The 14,617-nt window shown below is 37.5% G+C and overlaps 2 protein-coding genes and 1 pseudogene across 2 annotated transcripts; all 3 read right to left on the minus strand.

The window, feature by feature from the left end:
* Window positions 1–1,221: 1,221 nt before the first annotated feature.
* Window positions 1,222–4,472, minus strand: LOC120432771 (myelin-associated glycoprotein-like). The gene is made up of 8 exons (XM_039617111.1): window positions 4,363–4,472; window positions 4,126–4,201; window positions 3,209–3,592; window positions 2,532–2,837; window positions 2,183–2,443; window positions 1,928–2,000; window positions 1,732–1,771; window positions 1,222–1,634 (listed from the first exon to the last, which is right to left on the minus strand). Exons 2-8 carry the CDS (start codon window positions 4,196–4,198, stop codon window positions 1,386–1,388), a joined length of 1,386 nt encoding a protein of 461 aa, XP_039473045.1. The 5' UTR covers window positions 4,199–4,201; window positions 4,363–4,472; the 3' UTR covers window positions 1,222–1,385.
* A 6,455-nt stretch (window positions 4,473–10,927) lies between these two features.
* LOC120442067 (B-cell receptor CD22-like) lies at window positions 10,928–11,797 on the minus strand. The gene is made up of 3 exons (XM_039617821.1): window positions 11,506–11,797; window positions 11,300–11,390; window positions 10,928–11,144 (listed from the first exon to the last, which is right to left on the minus strand). Exons 1-3 carry the CDS (start codon window positions 11,795–11,797, stop codon window positions 11,063–11,065), a joined length of 465 nt encoding a protein of 154 aa, XP_039473755.1. The 3' UTR covers window positions 10,928–11,062.
* A 12-nt stretch (window positions 11,798–11,809) lies between these two features.
* LOC120441741 lies at window positions 11,810–13,915 on the minus strand (annotated as a pseudogene).
* Between the last annotated feature and the right edge of the window lie 702 nt (window positions 13,916–14,617).

Genomic DNA, 14,617 nt, shown 5'->3' on the forward strand with positions numbered 1-14,617 from the left:
GGGCAAACCTCCACCGGCCCCACTCCTGCTAAACACGTGAAAATAGACTTAAGAGCGACAGGACTTAGTGCCGCTCAATCTTTGATTTTATTTATTTTTTGCTGTGTTTTACTTGCATCTACTAGAAAGAGCGAGTGTAGACACAAAACATTATTTTATTTTATATGCTGGAATATGCAGAAAATGGGTTTAAATGTTAAAGAATTTCTTCAAGTCAAAGACAGTTGCATATAATTTAATTATTGCTTAATGCAATGTGCATAAGATTAAAAGATTAAAACTCATAAAACTATTTTTTAAAAGAGGCTTTCCATTTGATTCAGTTTTATATGATAGATTATGCATAAAAATATAATTGGTCTGAAAGGCCTATTGCTTTGTTGCGTATTCAGGTTGAGTATAATGTTTTTTAAAAGTAACTAAGTAACTAAATACTTTTGAAAATAAGTAATCAGTAAAGTAATGGGATTACTTTTTGGAGCAGTAATCAGTAATTAGTTACTAATTACTTTTTTCAAGTAACTTGACCAACACTGCATATAAGTACCAGTCACTTTACCGTTCCCTGCTGAACTGCTGCAACTTCTATTTACGCATATTTAATATCATAAGAGGTCAAAATCTGAAAACAGCCATATGAAATTAGTAGAGGAGGGTGAACTTAAAAAAAGCTTTTTTTTACTTCACTGAACGGTTTGGCAGTGACGATGGCTACGTTCACACTGCAGGTCTTAATGCTCAATTCCGATTTTTTGATCAAATCCGAGTTTTTTGTCTGCTTGTTCACACTACAAATAAAATGCGACAGCAAACACGCTCTAGTGTGAACCCTCAAAGCGGCCCGCATGCGCAAAAGAAGATGTCACACACAACGCGCTCTGTTTAGACCCAGAGCAAACAATATTGTTTGACTGATGGCCCTTAATATAAAGACGTCGGACTTTACGTTTCCCAATTTTTGCTTTAAGTTATTTTGTTATTTACATAATAATGTAGATAACCTAATAATTATCCTTATTGCTGTTTTAGAGAGGCGGTGCTTCAAAGGATAGTTGCAGATTTCTGTCAGAATCTGCAGATTATACAGTACAAATAAAATGTTCACGTTGTCTTCCCAACAGTTTCACTGATATCTACACTGGATGGCCAGGAAGTATGTATGTATCAGATTCAGTACCACATACGAAAGTGACCCAGATCGGATTTGAAAATATCGGATTTGTGCTGTTCACACTGTCATACCATGATCGGATATGGGTCGCATAGGGTCAAAAAATCGGATTTGATGCGCTTTCGCCTGCAGTGTGAACGTAGCCTATGACACATTTTCATGTAAAGGCTCCACATTCATATTTCATTCTTTACAGTTTGTAAACACATACTTCTCACTTTTTCTTCACCTCAGCGTAGAGTTCCTCTTGGCCATGAGCTCTCTGTGTTAAGCTGTTTACTGGCTTGTTGACTTTCACCTGTGCGTACACCGTATCCTGCTGCTGTCCTCTGTCCTGCACTGAGTCAGAGGATGCTTCAAATCCCAGCTTAGAGAAGCTGATCTCTCCATAATGGATGTTTTCTTCCTCTTTTTCTGTGTTATTTGCTGGCCCTTCAACGACCCACTCTTCATGTGGTTGAATCTATAAAATAAGCAAAGTAATATCTGTGATGTAGACCATGTGACTAGGTGGTAGTTTACAATCAGCTGAAATACAGAGAAGTTCAGTATTGTCTTACCCGAGTCTGTTGTTGAGTTCGACGCATTGACTTTGACCACCTGGACGACATGAGAAGCAATAAAATTATATCTGTTTATGTTGAATATATGTGTGAGTAGATTTCAGCTTGATGGAAAAAAAAAAACACATTTTAAAGTGCTGCTAAAATATCACCGTTAAACATCATGTCTTCTAATGTGATGTGTGATACTTGCCAAAGAAAGATTATCAAACAAATGAGTAAGATGATCCCAGAGATTCCTCCAAGAAGTAGGACCAGTGTGGACTCTGTGTGAGTCAAACAATATACAATAATGTGGACTTAAAGATACGCTTGCAAAAGCTTTTTTTTACATTGTTGTTAAGTTTCAGTGTAGCAATGAAATTAATAGATCAACAAGGAAATCTTCAAAGACAATTGAAAAATGGAAGAAAAGAAAGACTTCAGTGTCTTCAGCCTTTATCTTTACCTCCAACAGTCACATGAATCTCTGCTGATGTCTGATTACCCAGATCATTAGTGGCCACACAGTAATAAACTCCACCATCTGTTACACTGAAGCTGTAAATCTCTCCTTCAGATACTTCCACAGCTCCATCTCTGCTCTTCTTGAACCAGGTGAAGCTGCTGACTGGAGGTTTGGCTCTGCTGGAGCAGGTCAGCTTCACCCAGCTGCCTGCTGACACCAAACCTGATGGACTGATGGATGCTGAGGTGTCTTTAGGAGAGTCTGGAGAAAAAAAATAAGAAAATGATATCCCATGAATCATGTTGTCATATAAAAGATTCAGTTCAACAACAAACTCTGATTGTCTTACATGAAACACTGAGAGTCTCTTCTGTCTCTGCTGTCTTGGTGTCTTTTCCTTGGTTCACAGGATATCTGGCAGAGCAGCTGATCTTCTTTCCATCATGTGTGTCTGACAGAGTGATGGTCTGCTGGATTTTAGTTGTAAAGCTTCCATCTGTGTTTTCCTCTATTTTGTTGTGAGAGTCTTGTTGGAGATTCCAGGTGAGTTGAGGAGGGGAGTGTGGACAGGGAGTGAGAGCTGAGCAGGTTATAGTGACAGACTCCTTCTCCTTCAGATCACCTGGGATTGTAATATTGGGCCTCCAAGGAGAATCTGTGGTTTCACATCAAACACAGTTTGTACACTGATAATACAGAAAATACAGTCACGTAACAGATGGAGATCAGTGTAGTTGTGTTAAAGTCTTAATTTTACATGTTCATGCTGTTCAGTCGGGACATACATTTATTCTGAGCTTATTATTTCCTTCATGTAGCAGAAATAGCTGAGCTTTGGAATCAGCACAGTAAGCAAACTTTCATTTTTATTTTTGCACTCAAAAATATTATAACAAAGAAAACTGGACATCACTCAGGATTCACTGTTTTAACTGTCAAATGTAAAGTCAGTACATTTATATCTTATCCGTTAATATTCCAGTCAGATTTTTTAAATTATTAATAATAAGATCAAAACTTTCTCACCTTTAATTGTTATTTTAAGAGGATCACAAACAGCTGTTGCTCTGTACGGCCAGTTCATAATTCTGAAGTAGTATGTGTTTGTATAATTTGTGGTTAAATTGGAAAACAGAGTGGTGCAGTTTTTCTCCTTCAGGTCTCCTGTAATATTCATTGGATAGATGTTAACTGTCCCACTGCTGTTGAAGATCACATTGTTTGGATAGCTGCCAAAGTAACAATGATTTTTAATCCACACTCCAAAGACAGGTCTTGTGCTGTCAAACACATCCTTTCCAGCAGTACTAAAGTTACATGGGATTTGTAAACAAGATCCACTCAGAGCTTCCATCTCTGTTGGTGCAGTGATGAACAGGTTTGAATTCTGAGGACAAGCAGCCAAAGAGCCTGGAAAAAATCAAAACAAACTAATACACATGATAGGAAACATAATTATGATAAACTGAGTTTATCAGACATGTTTCAGTTCAGTTTCAGTTTCAGTTTTATTTGTCATATGGAAGTTAGCGCAGGGTCAACATTGCTATGAAATGTATTTGACGAGCAGAAGACAAGTCACTCAGCATGATAGACAGTAAAAATAGTAAAGAAAAACAAAATATTTATAAAATATAGCGAAAAATATAGTAAGCAATATTAACAAACTAAATATATAGATAAATATATGTACACACTTGTATAAATAGATAAGAAATCTTAAATAGAAATGTGACCACTGACATGTATTGGGGGGGGGGGGCAAATGGAATATTGCACATGAGATAAAGTGGCAGGAGTGAGCAGCAGCACAAACTGAGCAGTACAAAATTTTTGAGTGGCAGTTGGTACAGTATTGCACGGAGTGAGGGTTTTGTTTCTGTAAAGTATCTCTATCTGCACTGATCTGTCAGACTGTAAATGACTGAAATGAGATGGCTCACTTGGAATAACGAGGAGACTCAGTAACATGATGTCTGTCATGATGTTCACAGACTGGACTGTCACAAAACTCATCACCTGTATAAAAAACATAACATCACATAAAGGTTTGATCAAATCAGGAACTTGCATTGTTTTATAGAACAATACAAAATTTACATTTATTTGAAATCAGAGAATAAAATTAAAGAAGTTATTTTTATTGTCATATAAAAATTTAAATTAAAATGTTTTCTTACCTAATGATCAGACTGCTACAGGAGAAACGACAAAATAAAAGTCTGTGTGTGATTTCAGCAGAAACACAGCGACTGAAACACTTCTCTGTTTAGATGTTGTAATGCCAAAGCAAACAGACCTGTGACACTTTTTTTTTGTCTTTCTTTTTCAGTCAGTCTGCCTTTTTATGTTCCCATCATGCACTCTGTTGTCAATTTAGAAGCCACCACTTCCACCTGCCTGTTTATAGATTCACATGACCCCGCACTCACACACTAACCTGTTCCTCATTCTCTCATTAATATTAGTATTTGTGTCTTAGCTTTTGTGTTCTTCTTTTTGTGTCTCTGTGTGTGTCTGTACTCACACAGGTTACAGCTTTGTGTTGATCAGCTTCCTCGATGTGTCTAAATCTTTCTGCTTTTATTTAATGATTCATTCTTCAGTTGATCCACTCGGCCAATAGCAGATGTCTGAATGTTTTTATCTTTTATTGTTTGTAGTGTGTTTCCTTCAGCACCAAAATAATCACATAATGAGAGAAGGTAATTATGGAGAGAAGAAAACAGCTGGAAAAACAACACACAATAAACAGAATATTACTGACAAAGAGACAGCAAAACTAAAGAAATGTGTCAGAATAGACAGTCTATTGCAGTTTGTTGTGTATGGGGCTGCAAAGCTGCAGACCAGTCAGGCTGCCTACGTTGACGCCTGTCCGCTGATGAAAGAACCAACACTGAGCACATGAGCAGAACTGGACCATGGAGCAATGAAAGAAGGTGGTTTGGCCTGATGGATCACATTTTCTTTTACATCATATGGATGGCTGGATGCATCACTTAGTTGGGGGAACACCTGGCAGCAGGAATCTCTATGGAAATAAGGAAAGCTGGCAGAGGAAGTGTGATGAACCAATGTTCTGCTGGGAAACCTTGGGTCCTACCAGTCATGTGTATCTTACTGTGACATGTATCACCTCCATAAGCATTATTATAGACCATGTCCACACTTTAATGGAAACTGTATACCCTGATGGCTGTGGTCTCTTTCAGCAGGATAATGCACGCTGACACAAAGTAAAAATGATTTAGGAGTGGTTTCACAAATACAACAATGAGACTGAGGCGTTGACTAGGCCTCCAGATGTTCCAGATCTTAATCCAATCAAGCAACTGTGGGATGTACTGAAGAAACAAGTCCTATCCATGAAGGCCCCACCTCACAATTTACACAAATTAAAGCATCTTGGTGCAGATACCTCAGCCCACCTTCAGCAGTTTTGTGGAGTCCATACCTTGATGAGTCAGGGCTGTTTTGACAGCAAAAGGGGAACCAACACAATATTAGGCAGGTGGCCAAGATGTTATATTTGATTGTTATCCGGTTGTTCAGTGATGACGTGACGAATCCTACTTCCGGGCCTAAAGTAGTCTGCGTTTAATATGGCTTTTGTGTTGTTAACATGTTTAATGTTTTGTATTTTCTTCTATTTAATCTCAAAAGCTCCTAAAACAGTCAGTGATCACTGTTGACCTCCCTCGGCTTTTATTACTGCTAATCATTTATTTAAGCTCAGTTTTTAAAACCTTACGATGTAACTACAGCACAGCCCAAGCAGCAGTATATGAATGACTAACCTCGTATTGTGGATGGATTATCTCACTTGTTCTCCTGGCTGAAGTTTAGTCCTTTTACAGCATCCTGCCATGCGATTACATTTGTTCCTGACCACCAAGAACACTCACGTTAACTTTTATCGAGTGGAAAAAGTTAGCTTGTTTATGTTATGCTAACATAGCTGTGTTGCTAGCGCGTCACGTAGCACATCATTATATACCAGCTAGCCAAACTTCAGTAACCCTACAAACGTCACTGCTGTTTAGTTTTCTGTCTTCATTTATGTTGGAAGTTATAGCAGAGCTGTACGTTTGAATTTTTTTCCAAAACCCCACAGTCAGGATATGCTATATTTTATTTAGACTTCCTGCTAACTTCTAATGCCATTAAATGTCATAAATTCCATTTTCATGGATGCCTGGATGTTAAACTCAATTGTTACACCTGGTAGAGCAGAACACTGATCATTTTATTAAAGATGAAAGACTTTAGACAGTTTTTCAACTCTCAGTAATGCCACAGTGATCGTTTGATATATGGACCTGCAGCTGAGTTTAGGCCCAGACACGGCCAGTGACGTCAGACTGAACAACCGGATATACATAAAATTGACTAGCCTTGGTTCCATTGAGCATGTATGGTAGCAATAAACAGACTCAAACAGCCTAACCTAACAAAAGTGAAAATAAACAAAACTAGGCAGTAAGTGAAGACCTACAGTGGATTTAGATCTCCACCACCCACCTGTCTAATCAAAGAACTAATGAACTTATGATGCTCTGATGCATGCTCAATCATCCAGGTAAGTAAATCCCAAAAAGCTGATTCTTTTTATCGGGAAGTGGGAGAAACATTTCATTGCTAATCCAGTGCTGGTTAGAGTCATTGTGCAAATGTACTGTTCATCAGGTTGGGGAAACCTGCAGTCAGCTGAGAATGAAGAAGTCACTTGGATGAGTGACAAAATGTTTCTCCCACTGAAAATGCTACATCCAGATGAACAAAGTCAACTTTTTCGGGTAAAGAACTTGACAATTTTATGATAGTCATTCAAATAATGTTTATGTATTATGTTACTGAGATCTGTGTTGGGTTTATCTATCAAACCCTGCTGGAACACAAGCCCAAACTGCACGACAAAACAAAACAAGACAGAGCTCTTTGTCTTTGTGGCTCACGAGGGAAGTCAGCCCAGGCCTTCTCCTGTCCTTAGCCAATTTCAACTGATTCCTTCACTGCAGCCCTTTTTATTGTCAGCAAGCAATCATTCATGAATATGCAATTACAAATACACGTGACATTCTTAAGCAGGCATATCTGAAAAACATCAGTGTCTGTATTCTGTGTGTGTGTCACCATGGGCCTCTTGGCTGAATTTCTGATCAGCGCTCTCCTTGTTCGGCCTGTGAGTTTAGGTGGACGGCCTTGTCTTGGTAGGTTTACAGTTGTGCCATACTCCTTCCATTTCTGAATGATCGCTTGAACAGTGCTCCGTGGGATGTTCAAGGCTTGGGAAATCTTTTGTAGCCTAAGCCTGCTTTAAATTTCTCAATAACTTTATCCCTGACCTGTCTGGTGTGTTCTTTGGACTTCATGGTGTTGTTGCTCCCAATATTTTCTTAGACAACCTCTGAGGCCTTCTTCTTCTTCTTCTTCTTCTTTGTTTTTAACAGCGGTTGGCAACCAACGTAAAAGGAGCATTACCGCCTCCTACTGTTCCGGAGTATGGATCAGACAGTGAGCTTACAATCTGTATCAAAAAAAACCAAAAACCCCCAAAAACAAAACAAAAAAAACAAAAAAAAAAAAAAAAAAAAACTCACACTCTTTCATACACACCTATAGCCTTCAAAAACCCCACCAAGTCCCTCACCTGTGCCCTACTACCCTCCAACACACTCTTCAGATTAAATTCCCCGATTCCCCGCTCCTCAATCTATTCTGCAGAACTTTTCTCTCACATCATAACCCTTGCACCGCAGTATTACATGCTCTACCGTCTCCTCCTCCTCCTGGCACACCCCACAAAGCCCGTCTCATGTTCTCCTATCATCTGTAGTGTTTTATTTAACGCACAATGTCCCAGTCTAAGCCTGGAACCTCTGAGGCCGTCACACAGAGCAGCTGTATTTGTACTGACATTAGATTACACACAGGTGTACTCTATTTAGTCATTATCACTCATCAGGTAATGTTTATGGGCAACTGACTGCACTCAGACCAAAGGGGGCTGAATAATTACGCACACCCCACTTTTCAGTTATTTATTTGTAAAAAATGTTTGGAATCATGTATGATTTTCGTTCCACTTCTCACGTGTACACCACTTTGTATTGGTCTTTCACGTGGAATTCCAATGAAATTGATTCATGTTTGTGGCTGTAATGTGACAAAATGTGGAAAAGTTCAAGGGGGGCGAATACTTTTGCAAGCCACTGTACTATACATAGACATATGACGTTACAATGAACTTAAACTGTGTGTATGAGGTATGCAGAAAAGCAGAAGTAAACGTCTTGTTAAACTATAAAAGTAGGAATTTGCAATAGGTCATATCTCAAATGCACATTTAAAGGTGTGAAATCTTGCACCTCAAGAAACAGAACAGTTTGGTATCAAAAGCTATAATGGAATTATAACGTCAAGGCTGCTTCCTCTCATCTCATGGTACACAAGTGCACACAGAATCTTATCAGACCTAATAAGGATATGATTCTTATCAGCATACAAATGATTATATGTTTCTAAGCACAAATGACAATATAAGAAAAATCAATTCCAACAAGCTGTTTTAAAAAAAAATATGATAACTCCTTATCGCCTCTTGGATGAACCTTTGAGAAAGTTAAACTGAAGACACCTGATTCTCCCAAAATTAGCCAGAGTTTATGTTGGAAAAAGTCAAACGTAAATCTATTTCTAAATTAGCAGTCTGGAATAATTGTACTCTATTTCATTTTTATTTTTGTTCCTCTTCACAGACTGAAGGAAGAACAGAAGCTGAACCTGAAGTTTCTCAGACCCAAAGAAGTGACATCACAAGAGTTCATCACAAATGACATATTTCCACATGAATTCAACTAAAAAACTAATGTGCAACAACAAGAGATAAAATGACTGTTTGAATGTTTGTTAAATAAAAGGAAGTCACAGGAAGAACACATCACATGACCCAACAGCGTCCTCATTAAACAAAGTTTCCCCAACAAAACCTGGAGGAACAAAGTAGCTGGTGAAGAGACACTAATGAGAACATCATCACAGCATCCAAACCAGAAAGCTTACAGTAGTTTATGTTGTTTGCTTTACAGTGTTTTTATATTGTCTCCTGGAGACATGAACTTAATAAACAGATTTACGAGTGACCTTGACACAGATGCAGCCAGTAGTTGAACGGTGGTGTGTAGCACGTCTGCCACTATGAAACCCCCACACATGCACATGCACATGGTTTTTATGTTAACAATATTTTTGTTTACATACAGTTTCTACAGAGTTGTTCACTGTTCAGCAGTGTGCTGTTTTCTTGACAGCCCTGTGCACTACTGCATAGAAATAGAAATAGGAGATCAATGTGACATTTTCTTTGAACATTTGAACACTGAATGTGAACATTTCACCCACACAGATCTGCAATAGAAACATAACTAGCAGCACGTGTGTGAATAAAAACTATGACAACGTTAAACCTACCCAGCCCCCACTTTTTAAACAGAAGGACTGAAAACACAACAACACTGATGATGATGTTGTCATCATTTAATGTGGAGCCGTAGTCTGTGTACACATACACACACAGCATGAACACCATAGTGTCAGAGCCATTAGTAAGATTGTGAGTGAAAGAAAACATCATTCTGGCATCTAAAACACCAGCGCTCGTTAATGTTCATTAATAAGATGGATCTTATGTATAATACTAATCTTACATAAAATAATAAATAACAATAAAATTAAAAGGTAAACGTTTACATGAAGAGAAACCTCGTGAGAATCTATGATGAATGTTTGAATAAATGTATTTCAACAGAGAAGTGTTATTTGCTTCTCCTTTCCCCCATTAGTGTCAACAGGTTCAGTGTAAATGTGTCTTTGTGAAGTATCTCTGTCTGCACTGATCTGTTAGACAGTGAACGACTGAAATGAGCCTTGCAATAAAGAGGAGACTCAGTAACATATTTGTTATAAAGTTCACAGATTGGACTGTCACAAAAAACTCATTTTGTTATGAAAACAAAAATATGAAATAATTCCATGAATAAATTACTAGGAGAAACAATGCAAACCTGTTCTACAATTGTGTAAATAAAGTATCTGTATTTGTATTATAATGGAACTGGAAGTGTTGATGGTTGTATCATTCTATTGATTGATCTGCTGATTCAAAAGGGACTGCATTATGTATATATTGACTTTATTTAGAATGACCAGTCAGACACAAGAATGACACTGATGGGTGACATGAATGACACTGATCAACTTGTTACAATGCAATGTTATTTGTGGGAAATTCGGTCCTGACATCCAAAGAAATGACCTACATGTAGACATTTTCTTGTATGTACTAACTTCATAAATAATATCTTAAAACATGAACACAAAGAATGAAAAAATACACAGAGTCACTGACCACATGATTAAGAAATGTTGTTGCAAAAGACTTCATGTCTGTACTCACAGATCTGATAGAAACTGTGTCTGCAGCTTCCTGTTGATCAAATGTCTCAGTAAGGTTCTGTTTTTAACTCATCAGTTCTTCTTCACCAGTGAAGTAAATCAGTTACAAACAGACACTTTATCTTTCATCATATGTGGAGTGGTGCCTTCAGCACAAAAATTCACAGTAACACCACAGTGTGGTTTTTTTGTGCAGCAGACAGCTGATTGTTGATAAACGCTTCAGATAGTGATTATTTTTATCAGCTATCAGCAAATGTCAAGGTCAGTCATAGATTTGCATCCTAACATGTTAGTTATCTTGAACAAAAGGGTTCACATCCAAATGTTAACATTACTTGAGTACTATACAGATGTTTGTGTCAGCATGCAGATGTTAACACTGCTGATCTCCGAGATGTTTGTCCTCTTCTTGCAGACACTTTAATTATTAGACTGTGATGCTGCTCTGTTCATGTGAACGCTTTCTGTCTCTGGTGTGTTGAAGCGTCCTGATCTAAACCAGCTGAAGAAAAACAGAAAGAAAAGAGAAGCAGTTGTTATTTTGTTTTTTAGGGATTAATAATAAACATCTACTTAATAGAATCACAATAAAAGTGAAATTAAACCAGTTATCCTGTAAATAGTTTTAAATGAGTATCATAAAAGCAGCTGACTCACCACTCAAATAAGACCAGTGTGCTCAGAAGCAGTATGAGCCCCACAGTCTTCACTATAGTGTAGACACCAAAGAGTTTTCCTGACTGTTCACCTGCAATGTAACATATAATTTAATGTTTGCAGATGATGCAGAATCTGCACGATTATCACTTGAACAGATGTTTCACTTTAAAGTAAAATGGAAAAAAGAACTATAGTTCATATACCTCCAACAGTCACATGAATCTCTGCTGATGTCTGATTACCCAGATCATTAGTGGCCACACAGTAATAAACTCCTCCATCTGTTACATTGAAGCTGTAAATCTCTCCTTCAGATACTTCCACAGCTCCATCTCTGCTCTTCTTGAACCAGGTGAAGCTGCTGACTGGAGGTTTGGCTCTGCTGGAGCAGGTCAGCTTCACCCAGCTGCCTGCTGACACCAAACCTGATGGACTGATGGATGCTGAGGTCTCTTTAGGAGCATCTGGAGAGAAAAAAAGAAAGACATATGCCATAAATCATGTTGTCCAATAGGTTTCGGTTCAACAACAAACTCTGATTGTCTTACATGAAACACTGACAGTCTCTTCTGTCTCTGCTGTCTTGGTGTCTTTTCCTTGGTTCACAGGATATCTGGCAGAGCAGCTGATCTTCTTTCCATCATGTGTGTCTGACAGAGTGATGGTCTGCTGGATTTTAGTTGTAAAGCTTCCATCTGTGTTTTCCTCTATTTTGTTGTGAGAGTCTTGTGTGAGATTCCAGGTGAGTTGAGGAGGGGAGTGTGGACAGGGAGTGAGAGCTGAGCAGGTTATAGTGACAGACTCCTTCTCCTTCAGATCACCTGGGATTATAATATTGGGCCTCCAAGGAGAATCTGTGGTTTCACATCAAACATAGTTTGTACACTGATAATACAGAAAATACAGTCAAGTAACAGATGGAGATCAGTGTAGTTGTGTTAAAGTCTCGATATTACATGCTCATGATGATCAGAAATATAAATTTATTATTTCCTCCATGTAGCAGAAATAGCTGAGCTTTTGAATAACCGCAGAAAGCAAACAGAGAAACCTGGACATCAAGCATTCACTGTTTTTTTCTGTCTAATGTAAAGTCAGTAGATACAGTAAGTTTCTAATATTATCAACATTGTAGTGCAAACACTTTTGAATAACCTGAAAGATATTGGAAAATAATTAAAAGTAATATTTATAAATAATATTATAATAATATTAAATAATATAATAATTAAAAAATTCTGTAAAATCTGACTTATAATAATAATTCCATTCAACTTTTAATCTTAACATTAAAATGAAAAGTTTCTCACCTTTAATTGTTATTTTTAGAGGATCACAAACAGCTGTTCCTCTGAACGGCCAGTTCATAATTCTGAGGTAGTATGTGTTTGTATAAGTTGTGTTTAAACTGGAAAACAGAGTGGTGCAGTTTTTCTCCTTCAGGTTTCCTGTAATCTTCATTGGATAGATGTTAACTGTCCCACTGCTGTTAAAGATTTCATTTTCAGGATGAGCTTTAATGTTGTTATCTTTTTAATCCACACTGCAAAGACAGGTCTTGTGCTGTCAAACTCATCCTTTCCAGCAGTACTAAAGTTACATGGGATTTGTAAACAAGATCCACTCAGAGCTTCCATCTCTGCTGGTGCAGTGATGAACAGGTTTGAATCCTGAGGACAAGCAGCCAAAGAGCCTGGAAAAATCAAAACAAACTAATACACATGATAGGAAACATAATTATGATAAACTGAGTTTATCAGACATGTTTCAGTTCAGTTTCAGTTTCAGTTTTATTTGTCATATGGAAGTTAGCACAGGGTCAACATTGCTATGAAATGTATTTGACGAGCAGAAGACAAGTCACTCAGCATGATAGACAGTAAAAATAGTAAAGAAAAACAAAATATTTATAAAATATAGCGAAAAATATAGTAAGCAATATTAACAGACTAAATATATAGATAAATATATGTACACACTTGTATAAATAGATAAAGAAATCTTAAATAAAAATGTGACCACTGACATGTATGGGGGTGGGGGTGGGAGGGGGTGGGGGTGGCAAATGGAATGTTGCACATGAGATAAAGTGGCAGGAGTGAGCAGCAGCACAAACTGAGCAGTACAAAATTTTTGAGTGGCAGTTGGTACAGTATTGCACGGAGTGAGGGTTTTGTTTCTGTAAAGTATCTCTATCTGCACTGATCTGTCAGACTGTAAATGACTGAAATGAGACGGCTCACTTGGAATAAAGAGGAGACTCAGTAACATGATGTCTGTCATGATGTTCACAGACTGGACTGTCACAAAACTCATCACCTGTATAAAAAACATAACATCACATAAAGGTTTGATCAAATCAGGAACTTGCATTGTTTTATAGAACAATACAAAATTTACATTTATTTGAAATCAGAGAATAAAATTAAAGAAGTTATTTTTATTGTCATATAAAAATTTAAATTAAAATGTTTTCTTACCTAATGATCAGACTGCTACAGGAGAAACGACAAAATAAAAGTCTGTGTGTGATTTCAGCAGAAACACAGCGACTGAAACACTTCTCTGTTTAGATGTTGTAATGCCAAAGCAAACAGACCTGTGACACTTTTTTTTGTCTTTCTTTTTCAGTCAGTCTGCCTTTTATGTTCCCATCATGCACTCTGTTGTCAATTTAGAAGCCACCACTTCCACCTGCCTGTTTATAGATTCACATGACCCCCCACTCACACACTAACTTGTTCCTCATTCTCTCATTATGTGTGCCTATGACAAGAGGCACACATATTACTATTCGTCGGATTTATTATTATGTGTGCCTATGACAAGAGGCACACATATTACTATTCGTCGGATTTATTATTATTATTATGTGTGCCTATGCCAAGAGGCACACATATTACTATTCGTCGGATTTATTATTATTATTATTATTATTATTATGTGTGCCTATGCCAAGAGGCACACATATTACTATTCCTCGGATTTATTATTCTTATTATGTGTGCCTATGCCAAGAGGCACACATATTACTATTCGTCGGATTTATTATTATTATGTGTGCCTATGGAAAGAGGCACACATATTACTATTCGTCGGATTTATTATTATTATTATTATTCTTCAGTTTCCGCCTGAAATTTTGCAGCGAAACTCGCCCGCAGTTTTGAGACAAGCTTCATATATGTTACCTCATTTTGTGCGGCTGGATCAGGAATGGTGTGCTATGACTTTTGGTGTTTATAACTATTATAGTTTTTAAATATTAATATTTTAGTGAAAATTTTCCCGCTTCTCTGCCAAACAGTTTTGAAA

This window comes from Oreochromis aureus, linkage group 9, assembly GCF_013358895.1.
Source record: "Oreochromis aureus strain Israel breed Guangdong linkage group 9, ZZ_aureus, whole genome shotgun sequence".
NCBI lineage: Eukaryota > Metazoa > Chordata > Actinopteri > Cichliformes > Cichlidae > Oreochromis > Oreochromis aureus.

Coding starts and splice junctions, on each gene's coding strand:
- LOC120442067 (XM_039617821.1), bottom strand. CDS start 11,797: ATGGCATATGTCTTTCTTTTTTTCTCTCCAGATGCTCCTAAAGAGACC. Junction 11,391..11,505: donor GATTCATGTGACTGTTGGAG/GTATATGAACTA, acceptor GTTACATTGCAG/GTGAACAGTCAGGAAAACTC. Junction 11,145..11,299: donor ACACTGGTCTTATTTGAGTG/GTGAGTCAGCTG, acceptor GTTTTTCTTCAG/CTGGTTTAGATCAGGACGCT.
- LOC120432771 (XM_039617111.1), bottom strand. CDS start 4,198: ATGAGTTTTGTGACAGTCCAGTCTGTGAACATCATGACAGACATCATG. Junction 3,593..4,125: donor GAGTCTCCTCGTTATTCCAA/GTGAGCCATCTC, acceptor GATTTTTTCCAG/GCTCTTTGGCTGCTTGTCCT. Junction 2,838..3,208: donor TCTTAAAATAACAATTAAAG/GTGAGAAAGTTT, acceptor GTGAAACCACAG/ATTCTCCTTGGAGGCCCAAT.